The sequence below is a fragment of the Neoarius graeffei genome, chromosome 1, assembly GCF_027579695.1.
Source record: "Neoarius graeffei isolate fNeoGra1 chromosome 1, fNeoGra1.pri, whole genome shotgun sequence".
NCBI lineage: Eukaryota > Metazoa > Chordata > Actinopteri > Siluriformes > Ariidae > Neoarius > Neoarius graeffei.
Genome location: NC_083569.1, coordinates 73,504,649 through 73,527,628, shown reverse-complemented (window position 1 = coordinate 73,527,628; position 22,980 = coordinate 73,504,649). Strand labels below are relative to the sequence as shown.

Genomic DNA, 22,980 nt, shown 5'->3' with positions numbered 1-22,980 from the left:
TCCTCAAACTTGTCCCTAAAAGCAACAGCCATGGGCTCCTCTAAGCAACTCCCTCACATTCTGAATAATAAAATAATTGATGCTCACAAAGCAGGAGAAGGCTACAAGAACGTAGCAAAGTGTTTTCAGGTAGTTGTTTCCTGAGATTGTAATGTTATTAAGAAATGGCAGTTAACAGAAAGAGTGGAGATCAAGGTGAGGTCTGGAAGATGAAGAAAACTTTCTGAAAGAACTGCTCGTTGGATTGCTAGAAAGGCAAATAAAAACCCCTGTTTGACTGCAAAAGACCTTCAGAAAGATTTAGCAGACCCTGGAGTGGTGGTGCACTGTTCTACTATGCAGCGATACATGAACAAATATGACCTTCATGGAAGAGTCATCAGAAGAAAACCTTTCCTGCATCCTAGCCACAAAATTCAGCATCTGAAGTTTGCAAATGAACATCTAAATAAGCCTGATGCATTTTGGAAACAAGGCCTTGGACTGATGAAATCAAAATAGAACTTTTTGGCCACAATGTGCAAAGGTATGTTTGGAGAAAAAAGGGTGACAAATTCCAGGAAAAGAACACCTCTCCAACTCTGAAGCATGGGTGTGGATCGATCATGCTTTGGGGTTGTGTTGCAGCCAGTGGCACAGGGCACATTTCATTGGTCGAAGGAAGCATGGATTAGAATAAATACCAGCAAATTCTGGAAGCAAACATCACACCATCTGTAAAAAAGTTGAAGTTAAAAAGAGGATGGGTCCTACAATAAGACGATGATCCAAAACACACCTCAAAATCTACAATGGAATACCTCAAGAGGCACAAGCTGAAGGTTTTGCCCTGGCCCTCACAGTCCCCTGACCTAAACATCATTGAAAATCTGTGGATAGATCTCAAAAGAGCAGTGCATGCAAGACAGCCCAAAAAACTTGTAGAACTGGAAGCCTTTTGCAAGGACGAATGTGTGAAAATCCCCCAGGTAAGAACCGAAAGATTATTAGCTGGCTACAAAAAGTGTTTACAAGCTGTGATATTTGCCAAAGGGGGTGTTACTAGGTACTAACCATGCAGGGTGCCCAAACTTTTGCTTCGGGCCCTTTTCCTTTTTTGTCATTTTAAAAATGTCTCATCTTATCTCGTTATCTCTAGCCGCTTTATCCTGTTCTACAGGGTCGCAGGCAAGCTGGAGCCTATCCCAGCTGACTACAGGCGAAAGGCGGGGTACACCCTGGACAAGTCGCCAGGTCATCACAGGGCTGACACATAGACACAGACAACCATTCACACTCACATTCACACCTACAGTCAATTTAGAGTCACCAGTTAACCTAACCTGCATGTCTTTGGACTGTGGGGGAAACCAGAGCACCCGGAGGAAACCCACGCGGACATAGGGAGAACATGCAAACTCCACACAGAAAGGCCCTCGCCGGCCACGGGGCTTGAACCCGGACCTTCTTGCTGTGAGGCGACAGCGCTAACCACTACACCACCGTGCCGCCATTTTGAAAATGTAAAAGATGAAAATAAAAAATTGTTTTTGCTTAAAATATAAAGGGAATGAGTCATCTTTAACTTTATACCTTTTGGAGATCCTTTCATCTTCAACTTGCTTAACTGTTCACAGTAACAGCAATTTTCACCAGGGGTGGCCAAACTTTTGCATACCACTGTATATAGGGATCTACAGTAAGGTGGTGCAGCCAGCAATGCTTTATGCAGTGGAGACAGTCCCCCTGACAGCAAAGCAAAAGAGATGGTTAGAAGTGACAGAAATGAAGATGTACAGGTGAGCATGTGGATGGATGAGGAGAGACCATGTGAGGAATGAGAGGGTGCATGAGTCCTTGGGAGTAGAGAACATCACTACAAGATGCAGAATATCAAGATGGACATGTGGTGAGAAGAGAGAGAGAATATGTCGGACAGAGAGTGGTGAACATGGAATTGCCGGGAAGGAGAAAAAGGGGCCGACTGAAAAGGAGGTGGAGGGGCAAAATCAAAGAAGATATGGAAACCACTGGGGCTGTGAGAGAGGATGCCATGGACTGCAATCTCTGGAGACCATTGTCTGCTGCAGCGACCCTGCAGAGAAGTGGGAGCAGCTCATAGAATAAATAAATAAATAAATAAATAAATGTGTGTGTATGTGTATATATAAAATAAATAAATGTGCTATCAGAGTGAAGTTAATATCTGGGGTTTGAAAACCGTGCTTAATATACAGAAAGGGCGTGTGAGAATGAACAAGTAACCCTTGGCTTTAGGTAAAGTTTCATATCATGAATAATGATACAGTTATGTGCATTTAGAGTAGATACATAAAGTACCTCTATTTACAAACTGTATTAGTTCAAATGTGTCAATCATTGCTATTTAAATCTTCTGATGTTCTTGTATCACACCTCCATCTAATCCTTGGAGCACTTGTAAATCAATCAGTGCCCAGTGTGTGGCAGTGTCTCTTCCCAAAACTGAGAAACCATGTAATCATCTACCATGAAATGACCAGCTTTACAATGCCGAATGGAAACTAGTTTATAAATATGATGTTTACTAAAATATACCCATATTTTAATAGTGCACTGATTGCTCATAGTAGACAATTAATAGAAGTACAGTGGTGCTTGAAAGTTTGTGAGCCCTTTAGAATTTTCTATATTTCTGCATAAATATGACCGAAAACATCATCAGATTTTCACACAAGTCCTAAAAGTAGATAAAGAGAACCCAGTTAAACAAATGAGACAAAAATATTATACTTGCTCATTTATTTATTGAGGAAAATGATCCAATATTACATATCTGTGAGTGGCAAAAGTATGTGAAACTCTAGGATTAGCAGTTAATTTGAAGGTGAAATTAGAGTCAGGTGTTTTCAATCAATGGGATGACAATCAGGTGTGAGTGGGCACCCTGTTTTATTTAAAGAACAGGGATCTGTCAAAGTCTGATCTTCACAACACATGTTTGTGGAAGTGTATCATGACACGAACAAAGGAGATTTCTGAGGACCTCAGAAAAAGTGTTGATGATGCTCGTCAGGCTGGAAAAGGTTACAAAACCATCTCTAAAGAGTTTGGACTCCACCAATCCACAGTCAGACAGATTGTGTACAAATGGAGGAAATTCAAGACCATTGTTACCCTCCCCAGGAGTGGTCAACCAACAAAGACCACTCCAAGAGCAAGGCGTGTAATAGTCGGCGAGGTCACAAAGGACCCCAGGGTAACTTCTAAGCAGCTGAAGGCCTCTCTCACATTGGCTAATGTTAATGTTCATGAGTCCACCATCAGGAGAATACTGAACAACAATGGTGTGCATGGTAGGGTTGCAAGGAGAAAGCCACTGTTTTCCAAAAAGAAAATTGCTGCTTGTCTGCAGTTTGCTAAAGATCACGTGGACAAGCCAGAAGGCTATTGGAAAAATGTTTTGTGGACGGATGAGACCAAAATAGAACTTTCTGGTTTAAATGAGAAGCATTATATTTGGAGAAAGGAAAACACTGCATTCCAGCATAAGAACCTTATCCCATCTGTGAAACATGGTGGTGGTAGTATCATGGTTTGGGCCTATTTTGCTGCATCTGCGCCAGGATGACTTGCCATCATTGATGGAACAATGAATTCTGAATTATACCAGCCAATTCTAAAGGAAAATGTCAGGACATCTGTCCATGAACTGAATCTCAAGAGAAGGTGGGTCATGCAGCAAGACAACGACCCTAAGCACACAAGTCGTTCTACCAAAGAATGGTTAAAGAAGAATAAAGTTAATGTTTTGGAATGGCCAAGTCAAAGTCCTGACCTTAATCCAATCGAAATGTTGTGGAAGGACCTGAAGCGAGCAGTTCATGTGAGGAAACCCACCAACATCCCAGAGTTGAAGCTGTTCTGTATGGAGGAACGGGCTAAAATTCCTCCAAGCCGGTGTGCAGGACTGATCAACAGTTACCGGAAACATTTAGTTGCAGTTATTGCTGCACAAGGGGGTCACACCAGATACTGAAAGCAAAGGTTCACATACTTTTGCCACTCACAGATATGTAATATTGGATCATTTTCATCAATAAATAAATAACCAAGTATAATATTTGTGTCTCATTTGTTTAACTGGGTTCTCTTTATCTACTTTTAGGACTTGTGTGAAAATCTGATGATGTTTTCGGTCATATTTATGCAGAAATATAGAAAATTCTAAAGGGTTCACAAACTTTCAGGCACCACTGTAGTGGGAGACAGAAAAAGGTTAACACTATAGAAGACACAATATTAAAACTCCTATTCAAGGTACGTTCAAGCCTGTGATACCAAAACAGACTAAATATACATCAGGATCATTTTATATCATATTCCCTTTTACCGGTATATCATATACTTGTCTCTGTGGTTACTAATACTATGTTCCGTAATTATTCTTATTATCCCTTACAACAAGTTATACAAGCTCGCTTCATTGCCCTTGTTCTGCTTTGGGTACCTCAGAAATACATCATCTTTGGTGACATCTTTCCTCCTATACATGAGTTACATGTTGGTCCTGGGATTGAGATGCTGGCCTCTTCTGCCCCTCGGACCTGCTTGGTCCATCCTGGTGCCCTGTGTCTGGTCGGAGTTTTATCGCATCGCTCCTGTGGAGGACGGCCCCATGAGGACAGTTGAGGGTTATACCTGGAGGACGCTCTGGACTCTTACAGTAATGCTTTTATGGCTGAGGACTACAGTTGACTTGCTAACTTTGGGACTGCGGTTATCGTGGACGGTTTTGCGCTCAGGTTTCCATCAATGAAGAGTTACAACATCAACGAAACTGACTTCATGTTAAAACTGTTAATGTTATAGTCATGCTGTCTGTTGTTGCCCAAATGAGGATGGGTTCCCTTTTGAGTCTGGTTCCTCTCGAGGTTTCTTCCTCATGTCGTCTGAGGGAGTTTTTCCTTGCCACCATCGCCACAGGCTTGATCATTGGGGATAGATTAGGGATAAAATTAGCTCATATTTTAAGTCGTTCAGATTCTGTAAAGCTGCTTTGCGACAATGTTTATTGTTAAAAGCGCTATACAAATAAACTTGACTTGACTTGACTATACACCCCATGAACAGACTATCAAAAGTTAGGAGGAATCTGGATGATGATGGAAAGCAGGACCTCACAGTACAAACAGAAGGACAGTAAAAACAGTATCTGTAAATGACAGATTCATGTAATTACTAGAAACATCATCATCATCATCTTTCGTTCAAACAATACTGGGATACATGTAAAGGCTCTATATTGACCTGTAGGTTCTATTGCGGCCTATAAATCTTTATCTGGATCAACAAAGTGATGGTGCGCATATACAAGGCTTGTTTATGCTACGTAGCCATGTTCTTGGGATAAAGAGGGAAGCAAGCTTCATGAAGGCTGGAAAAAGTACTTGAAAGGGAAGTAGAAAAGACTTCACTGTGTAAACCTCATTAGCCTTCTCCATGCATACAAACTATGTTCACATGTGGTGGCTTACTCTGACTTTTTGACTTTGTCTCTGATCATTTTCAATAAGAAACATGACCAACTTAAAGACAAAACAGATGGACCCACTGTCTGACTTTTTGTACCCCCAGACATGGAGTCGAGGAAGTGGGATTGGCCATTAATGAAAATGGAAGAGAAGATGAAGAGATGATGAAGAAAATACCAATACTCTATGTGATCAAAATCCTCAGCCCTAGCCAAAACACACACACTCTACTGATGATGGAGAGCATGGCCCTGTTCTACCTTTTCACTTCACTGTGGAATAAGAGATTTGCAAATAATGATACACTAATACACAGACATTAGGGTGCATCAGTTGCCCTCACTTTCATAAAATCTGATGCATTTTTGTTTGGGTGTTCCTTTTCACCAATAAAGACATCCTGTAAAATTTTTTGACCATATTCCAAAGTCTAATGGTGGCATCATGAGGTTCATTTTTTGCCAAAAAAATGCTTATTTTATGTTTTCGCGTAAGGTTTGAATCACAATGTTGGACTCCATTTATTGATTTCTTGTGAGCCAGAGATCATGTTAAGAACCTTTGCAAGGGATTGAGAAGCATTAATGTGATTCATAATACATTTGTATTGTTTAAAAGTAGTTGAACAATGATTCAATGAACAGCTAAAACTCAAACTGTGCTTGATAATATATTCAGAATATGTACTAAAAATGTGTATCTAACAGGGCTTTGAACCAGTTCAAGGAACGAAAACGAAAACCGGGAACTTTTTCTATTTCACATGGAACAGAAACGAAACCAGAAACTTTATTATTTTTTATGTTCCGGAACAGAAACGCTTATTAAAAATAATGGTAACCGGTTAATACCGGTTTTTATTTCATTCCTCAAAGTTTCCGTAGCCTACAAATAAAAAAGTCATTCTTCTCCTGCGCAAGTTTCTATGACCCGCTGGGGTTCACTTCCTGTGTGACGTTCGCTGACTGAATGGAGAGAGCGGGAGGGTGGACTACTATCACGTCTCCACGTGATAATAAGTGAGTAAGTGCATTACTGAGTGTCTGAGCAAAGAAGAGCCTGAACGTTGCAACCTCTTGGCTGTTTGTAAAAATGTGTCAGTTGTTGCCCTTCCCACGGGAATCATCGCGGGCTCGAGAGCCGAGACCTGACGAGTTAGTTTGTTGGTAGCAGAACAAAATGTCTGGACACAAATCGGGTTTTCAGAAAAGGAAAGAAAATAAACGGAGGGTCGAAAATACAAAAAAGGAGGCAGAAAATGCAAAAGGAGTTTTAAGGTAGGACAAATGGTTACTTTTCTGAGGCAGCCCGCCGTGGCTGCAGGCTTTCAGTTGTGTCATTGAATGGTTACTTTTCTGAGGCAGCCCGCCGTGGCTGCCTGCAGGCTCATTTATTATAGCCCATTTAGTTAAAATAGTTGATATAAAATGTTTATAGTTATAGTTATGTGATGGTTGTCCTGATTTAGACTGTTTTTTTTTTTGGGGGGGGGGGGGGGGGGGGGGGTGTTTGCGCGATGTTGCACCCGGGTCCAGATTAGGGCAGAACCGGCCCTGGCTACATTTCAGGTGTAGTTTGTTTTATGTATGTATGTACTTGCATAGATGTGTACTTGGTCTTCCAATATGGCGCCTAACAAAATCTCGCGGCGCGGTGACGTCATGCGGTAGCCCTCTATAGGGCCTGACTAGCCTTTGGTAACACACTAAACGAATTATCTTTCATTTTTGGCACTTTTTCTGTTTGTGTAGATGGGAAGACATACTGAGAATCCAAATCGCCAACATTTGAAATAATAATTGTTTTGAATTATTTCTTGTCTTATTTAATGAAGGTTGTAATAGAATTAGCCTACATTTGGCTTAAGCTGGATGAGACAGAGACATAATTTTATAGCCATTTGTTAAACAGCTGACAGGGAACGTAATTAACCGTTCCGGGAATGAATTTTTTTTGTTCTAACCGGTTCGGGAACGTCTATTTAATGGTGGAACCCAAAACCGGAAACGTTAAAATTCCGTTTCTGTTCGGAACGAACCAATAGGAAAAAAATTCTGGTTCAAAGCCCTGGTATCTAAGATATTTGGTATACTCTATAAGGTGCCATAATGTTTCATGAAAAGTGATCGAAATTTTGTCATAAAAGTCATAAAATAGCAGCTTTTTCCATAACTTTGAGCTCCTGGTGCCACCATTAAACTTTTGAATTTTTGTCAAAATATTTCACCCAGTGTGTTTTCTTACCAAAAGGAATATAAAAACAAAAATGCATCATGATCGGAGGAACTTTTCATTTTTAGGGGGCAACTGATGCACCCTAACAGACATCATCATTGTCAGCCTTAAAACTTTGAGCAAATCTGATAATATTTTGTATTGACAAAGTGACACCAGGGTTAATGGCGAACAACATAGGGTTCCATGTAAAAGCTGTCGACACTCCAGTGACCAATAAACTATTATGTAGATCAACAAATAAGAGCAATGCACTTCTCAGAAAAATCTTGCACTCCAACCCATTAACCTTTCGCCTGTAATAGTATTACTCAAAGGAACCGAAGGGACATCTGTTTAGTATCCCCAGCCCCTTGTATAAGACTTGACAATATAAACCTGACACTCTAAAGCCCACTAGATGTAGCAGTGATGGTGGATTTGAGGGCTAATCCAGACATTATTCACATACTTTTAAATTATGGAAACATTTGCTGAGTTCTTAGACGTGCCTCATAGTGACAGGGGGATAGAGGACACTTGCATGGCTCTGAGGCACTCCATATGTTCTCTCAAACTCCTCTGCGACACATGAAAGATAACTGTTTTTTGTGTGCCCTAACACAAACCATGCTGTCAGCCTTCCTTCACCTTTGACCTCACTGGAAATGGATCTTACTGGTCCAAATGAGTCCAATATGGGCATCTGTTTGTGTTGGAACACTGTCTAATCTAAGCAGACCGCATGCTCTCAAGCATGCTTGTCATGGCCATGCTTGTCTTGGGGGAGTATTTTGAGATGAGTGGACATATTTTTTTTTTCTTTAAACCTTTAAGCAAGAGTCTCACGCGACATTGTAGGATAAACCTCTGGGGCAATAGTCTGTATTTCATTTAGACCATACTAACCCCCACCTCTCTCTCTCTCTCTCTCTCTCTCTCTCAATCTGTCCTTCCCTTTATCTCTGAAGTGTGCTTTGTAGTGGAAGAATATTGGTGGTGGCTTTTGTAGCCAATAATAATAATAATAATAATAATAATAATAATAATTATTATTATTATTATTATTATTATTATTATCAGAAAGCAATGGTCAGTAAGGTGAGTAGCAAAACAGTTTTCTACTACTTTTTTTTGTAGGGGTAGTGTGTGTGTGTATACAGTACACGTACTTATGACATATTGAGGACCAGAGTACATTTTTTACCAACAGAGTTAGGACATTTTTGGGAAGCGAGGACACTATGGCTGGTCGTCACTTCTTCAAAAGGCTGTTTGAGGGTTAAAAGGCATATTCTGGACCAATTTCATTTTTTTTATATGAAAGTATGTCCCTTTACACACTCATCCAGAAGGGTAATTTTGCACAAGGCCATCTGTCTACAGCAGAAAAAAATAAAATAACAAAACACGTCTGGAAAAATCCCAAGGGAGTCTGGAGCCAGATTCGTGACGTCACCTGCGGAAGCACCAGCAGGCTGCGAGAGCTTTGCACAGTTTCAGTGCACAGCCTGTGTAGACCAAGCGCTCCCATTTCTCTCTCATTGTCCGGTCTTTTGGAAAACGATGAGTACTAATCCCATCAAGACTGGTGTTGCTACACCCTCCTACGATACATCTGTTAACCATTTTAATAATTATGCGATAACGTTGAAGAAATTTGCAGAAAACCACCAGGTCGTTTTCTCATAAACAAACCAGCGCTGACGTAGGATTCAGAGGGAGGCGTCCCGCACGCGACGTCACGAAAATCAATGTTTGCCGGGAAATCCAAATGCCAAGTTTTTTCAGAGGCGGACCAATTCGCCTCAAATGGCTCGATTTCAACTGAATTTTTCTGGTATTGCGCAAGGTAAAAAAATTGCAGAGAATGCAGAATGTTGCAGATATTTGACCAAAGTTTAATATAGAATAGGAGAATTACATTGATCTTGCTCTTGAATTTACCCGTGATATGCACTTTTAGAGTTAGTTTTAGGGTTCAGGTTAGAATTAAGTTTTGGTTAGGGTAAGCCTTGGGGTTAGGGATTTAGTTGTGATGGTTAAGGTTAGGGTAAGGGGCTAGGGAATACATTATGTCAGTGAGAGTCTCCACAAAGATAGACGTACAAGAGTGTGTGTGGATGCTTGCGTCTTTGTATAAATGTGCCTGCATGTGCCAAAGCTCTCCTTAAAGCTTCCTCCGTGGATGAACTGATCTTAAACAACAATTAGACATGTCTGCTCATAGCCTGTACTTAGACTACATACTACACCAGACACTTTACAAGACCGCCACTTTACACATCGACTTTACACTGCCCTTACCTTGACTGCATATTACTTCCAAATAACATTCACTTCCTCCAAATAATGTTCTTTAAAAGCACTGAAACTGTGGTAAGAAGCACTTATTAGGTATTTTGGGCTTTGGGCATAACCTAACCTGACACTATTTATTATACTGCCAACTCTCAGAAAATGATTTGTTGGGAGAATTCCTCAGAATTCAGATTTAATTTAACACTGACTCTGGACTGAACATGTTAGCTTATGGGTTGTTTTACAATCAGGGTACGCAAGCTAAAAATCACATTTAACACTTATTATCTTCAGTATCAAAAGGCTTGACTAAATAAACTTGGTTGTTTATTGTAGCCCTGTGATAGCTCTATTTACCATGCAAAAAAAAAAAAAAATTGGTGATAACGTTATTTTTGGTGAATGTATGGCAATATATGTCATATTTAGCAAAATTACTCGTGTCATTTAGAAAAAGTGCTTTTTTGACCACAGGTAGCTCCAAAAGGGATGCACTTAAATCATTCTTTATACCATAAAACACATATTTGGTTCCATATCATTGGAAACATAGTTAAGTTTTAATGTTGAATGCCAGTAAGTTTTCAGACTCTTTTGATCAAATTAGTATGTAATTGTGTCAAAAAAATGTCCTCTCTGAGACAGCTAATTTTTCAATATAAAATAACATATCTAAAATGATTATTTTCATCCTAAAATGTGGTCAAGATATTGGGACATAAATATTAGAGACAACTAACACAAAGCTTACAGCCTCATATTTAAAAGCACTATGGAAGTAGTGGATTCTGAATTGTCAAAAAAAAAGTCCTCTCCGAGAATCACTTCATTTGTTTCTCCCAGCCCTGCTTAAAGCTACACTTAATCTTCTTTATCTTATAGCAGATTACACAAAACTACCATACACATATGTCAAAAAAATTACCTGAAATCTGTTCTTTAACTTGTCCTTCACTTAAAAACTGGTACAAGAACCAGTTTGAATCAATTTTAATTTTGGACCCCTGTGACACAAACTTTGTACCCTGATTGTAAAACAACCCTTATAATTTGAATTAGACACTGCACAAGACAGCACATACACATCCTACTTCTCAGGAAGAGCAGACTGAAGTCTAAGTGGTCCAGTTGTGTCATAACATCAGCCATTTTCACAGTTCAAATTTTCTTTTCTTTCTTTTTTTTTAAAGTAGATGTATAAGGTCTCCAAATGGCAACACTATAATTATCACACAGTGACACTTATTATTAGCCCTGAGAAGCTATAAACAATGCTATAAATATTATATGAGATCACAGGTCTTGTGTGGATGGTGAGATCTGTGCATGCTTTGGTTCCAATAAAATCCATCATTCAGCTGGTAGGTGTGAATGGAACAACAATAAGGGCGTAACTCTGACCTGAGAACAGCGTCTGGCATGCAGAAAGCATTGAGTTTTGCTAATGAGCGACACGGATCAAATCAATTTGAAAACATAAATCTGCCATCAGTCATACATGTTTCGACACATTCTGTCTGACTTCGCTCTTCAAAGAGTGGTTCAGAAAAATTAAAAGGATAAGGAAGACGTGCAGAGTTTTAAATTGACCTACAGTGATTACATTTTTGAAGATAATATATATATATATATATATATATATATATATATATATATATATATATATATGGTTAGCACTGTCACCTCACAGCAAGAAGGTCCGGGGTCGAGCCCCGTGGCCGGCGAGGGCCTTTCTGTGTGGAGTTTGCATGTTCTCCCCGTATCCACGTGGGTTTCCTCCGGGTGCTCCGGTTTCCCCCACAGTCCAAAGACATGCAGGTTAGGTTAACTGGTGACTCTAAATTGAGCGTAGGTGTGAATGTGAGTGTGAATGGTTGTCTGTGTCTATGTGTCAGCCCTGCGATGACCTGGCGACTTGTCCAGGGTGTACCCCGCCTTTCGCCCGTATATGCCAACCTTTAAGAGAGAATATTGCATCTAACATATATATATATATGTGTTAGATGCGATATTCTCTCTTACAGGTTGGCATATGCATGACTTCTAATTTAAAGTGAAGATCAGCAATAGCAATGAACTGTGCATTTGTATCATGTTGATGTGTTGCTTTCTTAAACAGAAAAAAAATAGAAGAAGGTTGTTTTTATTCAAGTCAGACTTCTTGTTTTAATTTTAGGAGTTGGGACAAAAGAGATGTGTAGCAGAGAGTACATTTGTAACATTTACTCACCTGTTTAAGACCACCAGTGCTGACAACAGCTGCCATGACCACTGAGACAACGTCTCAATAACCCACACTCACACACACGCGTACAAATTTACTCGCAGCACACTATCTATCTATCTATCTATCTATCTATCTATCTATCTATCTATCTATCTATCTATCTATCTATCTATAGTACTGCGCAAAAGTCTTAGGAACCCTATTTTTTTTAACACAAACTTTCTATTTTATGACTTCTACATTATCAAGTCAGTACAAAAACATTTTAGAGTCCAAATGTTCGTTTTCCAGCACAAAATTAAATGTTACAGAAAAAAAAGTTTGTATCTGAGCAGCATATGACATAAAAGACGACTTTTCAGATTAAAAAAAGAAAACATAATGAAGGCTGCTGGGTTTTGGTGCAAAATGAAGAAGCGAGTGTGAGAGTCAAAGTGTCCAGACGAACTGTGGCTGGTTCTGTAAGGGCGCTTTCACACCACTAGTTCGATTATTTGGTCCGCACCAGACAGTAAAATTGTTACACTGTAGCATACAGACTGCGTGTGGTCTGCGTTCACACATGCAAACGAACCAAATTGGTCTGAATGACGTTTCGTCATCTTCCAGTGGAAATAAGCACCGATCTGGACTTTCACAATGGAGCGACACGTTCGCACACCGTTTCTTGCGCTGGTCCTTGCTTTTTATATCGTCAACATTACCCATTTCTGGCAAAATATCCAGTTCTGGAATGAGTCGCGGCTGCAGCTGGAGAACAATCTTTGGATATACTGGATTCGCCGAAGGCGTATAGCGTGTCATTTCAGGCAGAGGAGACGCACTATTTTCACCAGTGCTGTCCTGCTGATGATGAGACAAGCACCTTTCCAAAGACCCACAAGGTAGGCTATAGTCTGTTAGCCTGACAAGCCAGCCGGCTTTTACTGTAGAATCTGTTATGCTGTAGGTTAATACAGGGCAATCTGAATTTCCCACTGTCAGAATGCTGACAGAGCTGGAGCAGGTGCGTGTGCCTGATGCCGCTGTTTACAGGACATTATAATGATCACATTGTGTAGATGCTCACATCATTATCTTTATAGTTACAGTTATTAAAATAGTTACTATTCTTAGTGTGGGCAGCCTTTTACATTATATCCAGTGTAGACACACCCCACTCAACATCTGGGTCAGATGTGTGGGTCACATCCGATGAGGCGGTAGGTGACAAAGGCCTCTGATCAGCGTGACAGTCTTCATTCTCCACCACATCCACCGGATCGACGACTGGCTTCGTTCCCAGTATTCGGTCGACTTGGTCAAACCAGGTGAATTTGTCCTTTTCTTTCATGCTACTTCCTGTTTTGAGAAGTGCGTCGCGGACTTGGATGTACTTCTGGCGAAGCTTCTTCACCTTTATCTGTCATTGCTCCGTTGACCGGTCATATCCCTTTTCCCTCAGCTGTTTGCTAAATATAGCAAAGATTTCACTGTTCTTATGGATCGACGATAGTTGTTCATTTATGTGTTCATCTGGGTTAGCCCACGTTTGGCCACGGTTGGTGGTGCGCGGCATGTTTACTCCTTCCTTCCTCCCGTGATGCATTTCGAATAGTTCGTTTAGACCTGAGTTGGTCCAGGTTCGCGTTCTCACCAGAGGGACCGCACCAGAGGTTGACATTTGATGCGGAATCAAGCAGACCGAGACCACCCCTTTTTGGAGGTCTCGGTCTGCTTGATTTAGCGCGCACCCGAGTGCGATTGATGCTTTCACACCGACAAAAACGAACCGAACTAAGAGCTTTTGGTTCGAATGGACTGTTTAGTGCGCACCAACTGCTGTTGGTGTGAAAGCACCCTAAGATGCTCAGTAAAACCTACAGCTCATTTCCTTATAAAACTGCACTCACTGTACCTGAGACTACTATTTTTTTAAGCAAAGGGTTGTCTCACATCAAATACTGACTTCGCTTCATTTATTATGGCTTACTGCTCTCATCTCATCATCTCTAGCCGCTTTATCCTGTTCTACAGGGTCGCAGGCAAGCTGGAGCCTATCCCAGCTGACTACGGGCGAAAGGCGGGGTACACCCTGGACAAGTCGCCAGGTCATCACAGGGCTGACACATAGACACAGACAACCATTCACACTCACATTCACACCTACGCTCAATTTAGAGTCACCAGTTAACCTAACCTGCATGTCTTTGGACTGTGGGGGAAACTGGAGCACCCGGAGGAAACCCACGCGGACACGGGGAGAACATGCAAACTCCACACAGAAAGGCCCTCGCCGGCCACGGGGCTCGAACCCAGAACCTTCTTGCTGTGAGGCGACAGCGCTAACCACTACACCACCGTGCCACCCCATGTTGAAACATTTTATTTCATTATTTTTTTAAGCAATTTTGGTCTACAGCATTTCTTTACATGGGCCTAAGACTTTTGCACAGGTGTGTGTGTATATATATTGCTGAAAATATCTGCTTTGCTGATTGGTTGGGAGGTGACAAGGATTATGGGTATTGTTATAATATGAGTGCAGGATTCTGTACGCGACCCTAAAACCTCTTCATGGGTAGAGACCACTTTGGCAATTTCCACATTTCAGACATGCTTTAGAACATGGAAGATTGCATAAAGACTTCAATCATTTCTACTTGACACACATCCGCAATAAATGAGGGTTGAGCTGTTAAGTTAAAGAACAATCTTATTCAAATAGAGTAGCGGGGATGTGAACATGGTTGTGTTGCGCTGAGCATGTTCTACAGAGCAGTTGAGTGAAAATGTGCTTTGTAACAGAACACCGATATCACATATAAGGTGCTGGCAATAAGTTGGATGGGAATGAGGGTTTTTTGGGTTTTTTTGATGACACTTTTCTTCCAACTCCATTTCAGAACTGTATGCTGAGAAACATCTAAAGTAAGTTCACTATTCTCTTGAGGACTTAGAAAAATGTTGATAATCAGTATGTTTTGTAGATCTAGAGGGAAAAATCTATTCAAATACTTTTCACTGTAAAAATAAAATAATAATAAGTTAATGACCAACTACAGAACCAGTCAAAAGTCTGGACACCCCTACTTATTCATAGGTTTTTCTGTATTTTGACTATTTTCTATATGGTAGAACAATACTGAAGACATCAAAACTATGAAATCACATATGATACATATATAAAATGATGTGGTAAACAAAAAGTGTTGAAAACAAAACAAAATGTTTGCTATTTTAGATTCTTCAAAGTAGCCATCGTTTACCTTGACGACGCTTTGTACACTACTGGCATTATCTTAACCAGCTTCATGAGGTAATCACTTGGAATGCTTTTCAATTAACTGGTGTGCCTCGTCAAAAGTTAATTAGTGCAATTTCTTGCCTTCTTAATGAGTTTGAGATCAAAAAGTAAATCATCAATAATAAAAATACAGTAACTATCCCTGTTCCACAACTGTAGTCATCCATATTATGTCAAGAAGCGCTCAACTAAGGAAAGAGAAACGACATCCATCATTACTTTAAGACATGAAGTGACTTTTCATTAATAAAAATAAAGAAAAAACACTGACTTAGACGGTGTGTCCAAAGTTTTGACTGGTACTGTATGTTTAAAGACGTATAGTGACAATGTTTGCTCAGGAACACATGTTTGCCAGTAAACTGACGTTAACATGAAAGGGTAGAATATAATCACTTACCAACTCTGAGACAAAAACACAACAGAACTGAACATTATTCTCACTAGACTGCATTGACCAAAGTGAGAAACATACAGTAATTGAAATCGTGAAATAATAATCATTGACTTTCCTTTTTTTTTTTTAAGTGTCTATATGTGTATCACAATACACACTTTTTAAATCATTGGAAGCATTGTCAGTGCTTCAATCACAACAACTGATTCCAACATGATGCATGATAGTTAAATGAACGTTTAAATATGTTTATGTACCTAATATCCAGTTGTTCCATACGATACATCACCATATCCAAAAACCCTATGTGTAAGTGTGTGTCATACTCACCCTGCTACCTTTTCTCGGAGGACAGGGACATCTTCCGTTACAGTCACGCCCTGCACATGGTTCATAAGTCTTTGACCCCTAGAAAGACAGACACACACAAAGAAAGAGAAATGAATTTCAATGCCCTGTGGCTTCTGATTCAAGTACAGAGGTATGTGAATAGGGAGGTAACAGACACCGCCCTAAAATTGATATGCCTCTGGGTAACATAACAACAAACAAGCACATATAGTAATTTTGCCTGTACTGAACCAGTGACATTGCTATAAACCTACAGTACTGTGCAAAAGTCTTCGGCACGCTATTTTTTCCACACAAACTTTGTTATAGATTTCTATTTTATGACTCCTACATTATTGAGTCAGTACAAAAACATTTTAGAGTCCAAACGTTCATTTTCCAGCACAAAATTAAGCGTTACAGGGAAAAGAAAAAAAAGTTTGCATCTGAGCAGCATATTACATGAGACGACTTTTCAGAGGAAAAAAGAAAACATAATGAAGGCTGCTGGGTTTTGGTGCAAAATGAAGAAGCGAGTGTGACAGTCAAAGTGTCCAGAAGAACTGCGGCTGCTTCTGTAAGATGCTCACTAAAACCTACAGCTCTCTGGAGTACTCTCACTGTACCGGAGACTACTAGTTTTTATTTAAAGCAAAGGGTCGTCTCACATCAAATACTGACTTGGTTTCATTTATTATGGCTTACTGATTACTGTTTATAGTATTTTTTTTAATGTTGAAACATTTAATTTCATTATTTATAAGCCATTTTTGGTCTACAGCATTTCTTTACATGTGTCTAAGACTTTTGCACAGTACTGTAATGTGATTAACGCAAACAGTGAAGCTTTTTCAATGGAAAAAAAAAGATAAAGCTAGTTAGTAAATAAGTAGCATTAAATTTGGTTTTTAGAAAGTAGTCCTGCTTACTTAGACATGTCCTACCGCAAAATATTGATATTGCAGTGATTAATTTTTACTAGTCATATAATATAGCATACAGTACAGTATTCCAATGTGTGCAATAAACAATGTTACTGGTCAAATGAAGAAGAAACAGCCCACATGACATATGAGGCACATTAATACAGACAGACAAAAACATTTAAATTGATTGATATTTGAGAAAACGTTATGCCTACACCCATCCCTACATTAACCATAACCTCACTAGCTTTTAGGCTTTTTGTTCCGAAATAAAAACTGCAATTTTCCTCACAGGGACCAGCTGAATGTCTCCGCCAAATCAAAGCTTCTTTCTCTATAATATAATAGGGTAGTTTTTCAGTAATGGAATTACATTCACAGCAAAAATGTGGTAACTTTTTTAGTTGCAGTACTCAAGATAATGTTATGAAATAAAAGTTTCACACTGTATGGGGTCTCTTTTGACCCTAAAAAAAGCATAGAAAAATTGGCTGTGTTTAACTCTGAATGCAAAATCTTTTATGAGGAAAAAAAAGTCAGTAACAGGGCGGCGTGGTGGTGTAGTGGTTAGCACTGTCACCTCACAGCAAGAAGGTCCGGGTTCGAGCCCCGTGGCCGGCGAGGGCCTTTCTGTGCGGAGTTTGCATGTTCTCCCCGTGTCCGCGTGGGTTTCCTCCGGGTGCTCCGGTTTCCCCCACAGTCCAAAGACATGTAGGTTAGGTTAACTGGTGACTCTAAATTGACCGGAGTGTGAATGGTTGTTTGTCTGTACGTGTTAGCCCTGTGATGACCTGGTGACTTGTCCAGGGTGTATCCTGCCTCTCGCCCATGATCAGCTGGGATAGGCTCCAACTTGCCTGCAACCCTGTACAGGATAAGCGGCTACAGATGATGGATGGATGGATGAGTCAGTAACAGAATTGCGTCCGAAAAAACTGAACTTTCATTTCTTAAAATTCAAACCAAGATTTTTCTGAAGTGACACTGCTATAATTGGGGTGCTGATTTTTAAATATGGTTTGCAGTACATTTTGCGGGCGGCACGGTGGTGTAGTGGTTAGCGCTGTCGCCTCACAGCAAGAAGGTCCTGGGTTCGAGCCCCGGGGCCGGCGAGGGCCTTTCTGTGCAGAGTTTGCATGTTCTCCCCGTGTCCGCGTGGGTTTCCTCCGGGTGCTCCGGTTTCCCCCACAGTCCAAAGACATGCAGGTTAGGTTAACTGGTGACTCTAAATTGAGCGTAGGTGTGAATGTGAGTGTGAATGGTTGTCTGTGTCTATGTGTCAGCCCTGTGATGACCTGGCGACTTGTCCAGGGTGTACCCCGCCTTTCGCCCGTAGTCAGCTGGGATAGGCTCCAGCTTGCCTGCGACCCTGTAGAACAGGATAAAGCGGCTACAGATAATGAGATGAGATGAGTACATTTTGCCTTGGATTCCATACTTTAACAATATCACTGAGCTGACAAGTTAAGGCAATCTTAATAACTTCACAATTATAAGTAACTAATTAACTGCTGAAGAATCGCCCATTATAACTCCATCCATTATCCGTAACCGCTTATCCTGTGCAGGGTCGCAGGCAAGCTGGAGCCTATCCCAGCTGACTACAGGCGAGAGGTGGGGTACACCCTGGACAAGTCGCCAGGTCATCACAGGGCTGACACATAGAGACAAACAACCATTCACACTCACATTCACACCTACGGTCAATTTAGAGTCACCAGTTAATCTAACTGCATGTCTTTGGACTGTGGGGGAAACCGGAGCACCCGGAGGAAACCCACATGGACACGGGGAGAACATGCAAACTCCGCACAGAAAGGCCCTCATTGGCTACTGGGCTCGAACCCAGAACCTTCTTGCTGTGAGGCGACAGTGCTAACCACTACACCACCATGCCGGCCCCATTATAACTCAATAATTCATATTAATTACTGCATGAAGATTGCATAAATATGCATAGGAATTACTAAAGGTTAATAACCTGTGCTGTAGGGTACACACTCCAATATACATCCTCTGAGTGAAGAGGCCTGTAGTGTGCTTGTGCCATGCACAGGTTCCATTCATTGTGTGCACAGACACACACACACATCCACTGATTTGACTCTTATTTATTTGGGCTTAGTTTACAGTTACTGACATGCAGGTATGCGCAAATATTTTCAGACACCAGAAAGATTTTCTCCCCAAATTCCCAGATTATTAACCAGTTCTTTATTTTAAAAGCATATTATTTAGTGGTTATGATATAGTTAATAAGTGACGTTCAACTAATTGGAAAGTGAAGAATGCATAAAGTGTAGCCCTCCCAACAGTTTCAGGGAGTTTAAGAAAATAATTAGGTCTTGTACAAGAACACGTTTAATAATTAGTCAGCTTATTCAACAAATCAGTAACACTGGTTGTACTCTGGGTATCGTCATTTACAGAAGGCACTCAGTTATAACCAGTGTCTGTGATTAAGAAGAATGACGATCTAGAATTCTTTCATGTGACATCAAGAAAGAATGATAAGGACAAAAGGAATCCCTTACACAGTAAGAAGCTTAGTACATGCAGGCTCAGGAATGTTAGCAGAGCTCAAACAGTAGGTGCAATCGTACAAGGGTGCTTAACAGGGACCTGCCCTGGTCACAAAGTTCAGAGGTCACCAGGGAGCGTCTCAATGTGATTAAAGGATGAAAGAGTGTGGGATGGGATGATACGGCCCAGGGAGGGGAGAAAGAAAATTGCTACTGAACCTTTGAGTGAATGCAAAGTGTCAGATGAAATACAACTCCACATTACTAAGAGCACAAATGAGACCTGGATCATTCCACAATGTAAAGGATGTGTTTGTTTATGTGTAGGTTTGTGTAAAGGTGAGCGAACCTGTCCCTGAACCTTTGACTCTTATAGTAAAGAGCGATTTTGGCTGAGAAATAGGGAGAGGGGAAAAAAAAACAGTATACAATTTTTCTGGTGTTAAGACCAGGTCGAACAGGAACAGTCAGAAGATAGCTACAATGCCAATGTAATATATTTTCATCAGCATTATACATGAAAACACGCTGCAGTGAAGAAAGGGTTAAATCCATAAGAACAGAAGGCACTGAGGAATGCTTGGCTGTCAGCGGCATGTTGGTGCATATTTAGCAGGTGAACTAGAACCTCATCGAATCTGAACTTTTCAGGAGAAAGGGCATTCAAGTAAGGGCAGTCAGAAAAGACAGAGGGATAATTCTACACGCCTCCATTTTTCCTCGAATGATCTCAACCCTTCAGGGGCCCTTTTGTCACTTTCTTTTCAGCGTGATTAATCCACATGATGAAAGGTGGTTATTCTATATATGTATGTGCGTTTTTTCATGTACGAGAGGAAAATAACTCCAAATAAGGCGCAGCAATCATAAAGCCACACCTTGACATTTGTGCACAGGGGTTTATGAGAAATTGCTTTTGAGAATAGAACAAACACAGTGGAATTTAAGGAGAAGAGTCGCAGGCAAGTTGGAGCCTATCCCAGCTGACTATGGACGAGAGGCGGGGTACACCCTGGACAAGTCGCCAGGTTATCGCAGGGCTTAAGGAGAAATCTCCCTGCACAAAAACACACAAGGGAGTAGATCAATTTCCACACCCTGCAAAACACCACTAAAGGTCCCCGCCCCCCCCCAAAAAAAGCCTGTGGGTACATGTTGAGCGCTGTGAGAGTGGGTATATGTGTGTATATGCTATTATTATTATTATTATTATTATTATTAAGCCCATTCAACATTAGCCTTATACTATACACATAAATTACATCAGGAATTCTGTATTTAGCTGTAATTCTTTCAGGTGTGGCCAGTCTTCTCTGGCATTCAAGTTTGTTTTCCAAAACATGTGTGGCTATATTTATTAAAACATGCATAAGTACCAAAAAATGTGGCTCATCAGATGTCCAGTACATAAGTGGCCTGTAACATGTTGCAAATCTGAGAAATTTCCAGGCAAGTCACAAGACGAGATTGTTCCTATGCGTACAGGCATCACGCAAAAACTGTGGAAAGGGAACTGGGTACAGGAATGAGCATCGACAGCACACTGGAAGACACCCGGCCACAAACACTTAAACACTTTCTTAGATGTTTATAATAAAGTTTGTAACAGTTTGCTTCTTGAGTAACGTTCATGTCCTGCACATTCTGAAGAAACATGAAAAAATTCTCAGGACTAGGATATTCATGCAGACATATGTGTGACAGGGCAGCACGGTGGTGTAGTGGTTAGCACTGCTGCCTCACAGCAAGAAGGTCCGGGTTCGAGCCCCGTGGCCGGTGAGGGCCTTTCTGTGCAGAGTTTGCATGTTCTCCCCGTGTCCGCGTGGGTTTCCTCCGGGTGCTCTGGTTTCCCCCACAGTCCAAAGACATGCAGGTTAGGTTAACTGGTGACTCTAAATTGACCGTAGGTGTGAATGTGAGTGTGAATGGTTGTCTGTGTCTATGTGTCAGCCCTGTGATGACCTGGCGACTTGTCCAGGGTGTACCCCGCCTCTCACCCATAGTCAGCTGGGATAGGCTCCAGCTTGCCTGCGACCCTGTAGAACAAGAGAAAGCGGCTAGAGATAATGAGATGAGATGTGTGACACAGGTGTATTTTTAACTTGGTTGGGCATTAGTCAATTTGAATATGTTCACCCAGTTCATTATATGGTCAGAAATGAACAGGACTCTTTTTAGAGAAATACAAAAAGGTGGTGTGGTATTTACAATCTGCCAGCAAATAGTCCGTTCGAATCTGCTTTTGGCTAATTCCTGCTGGCCAGGAACCTCTTGAAATGCCTGACAGGTGAAGTGAATGACATTGATTATCTCATTACAGTGGCACCTGTCAAGGCACTGGATATATTAGGCAGCAAGAGAACAGTCAGTTCTTGAAGTTGATGTGTTGGAAGCAGGAAAAATGGGCAAGTGTAAGGATCTGAGTGACTTTGACAAGGGCCAAATTGTGATGGCACAGACTGGGTCTGAGCATCTCCAAAATGGCACATCTTGTGGGTCATGTCCCTGTCATGGGTCATGTCACAGTCTCATTGATTCACAAGGGGTACAAAGGTTAGCCCATATGGTCCAATCCCACAGAAGGGCTACTGTAACATAAACTGCTAAAAAAAAGTACATGCTGTCTAAAACAGAAAGGCGTCAGCATTAACTTTTTCAGGAGTTTGTGTTACAGTAGCTCTTCTGTGGGATTGGACCATCTGGCCTAGCCTTCATGCCCTATGCGAATCAATGAGCCTTCAATGCCCATGACCCTGTCGCCAGTTCACTGGTTGTCCTTCCTTGAACCACTTTTGGTCAGTACTAACCACTGCATACCGGGAACACCCCACAAGATGTGTCATTCTGGAGATGCTCAGACCCAGTCATCTAGCTACCACAATTTGGCCCTTGTCAAAGTCACTCAGATCCTTACACTTGTCCATTTTTCCTGCTTCCAACACATCAACTTCAAGAACTGACTGTTCTCTTGCTCCCTAATATATCCCACCCCTTGACAGGTGCCACTGTAATGAGATAATTAACAGTTATTCCACGAAATCGAGTCGTACATGAGCTGATAGCTGACGAGGTGCATAGCACTGAGTCAGCTATAAGCCACATACAATGAGATTGAGTGGAGTAACTGTTTTATTATATCCATATTTACTGGATTTTGAGAAACAGAGCATTTTTATTTTTTGCAAATTTGATAAATAAAAACTTTACACAAAATGTCTGACAAAATCATTTCCACTTAGAATGGAAACAAACTGGCAAAATGACAAGAGCAATTTGTGAAAAATG

General features: G+C 40.9%; 1 protein-coding gene across 2 annotated transcripts in view; it reads right to left on the bottom strand.

Annotated features, from left to right (window-relative positions):
- The window catches only part of col4a6 (collagen, type IV, alpha 6), a 221,439-nt gene that overhangs the window by 83,935 nt on the left and 114,524 nt on the right, over window positions 1-22,980 (bottom strand). For both annotated transcript variants that reach the window (XM_060923953.1, XM_060924036.1), the window contains exon 4: window positions 16,248-16,325. In XM_060923953.1, coding sequence (XP_060779936.1) covers window positions 16,248-16,325 — 78 coding nt within the window. The remainder of the gene's footprint in view (window positions 1-16,247; window positions 16,326-22,980) is intronic.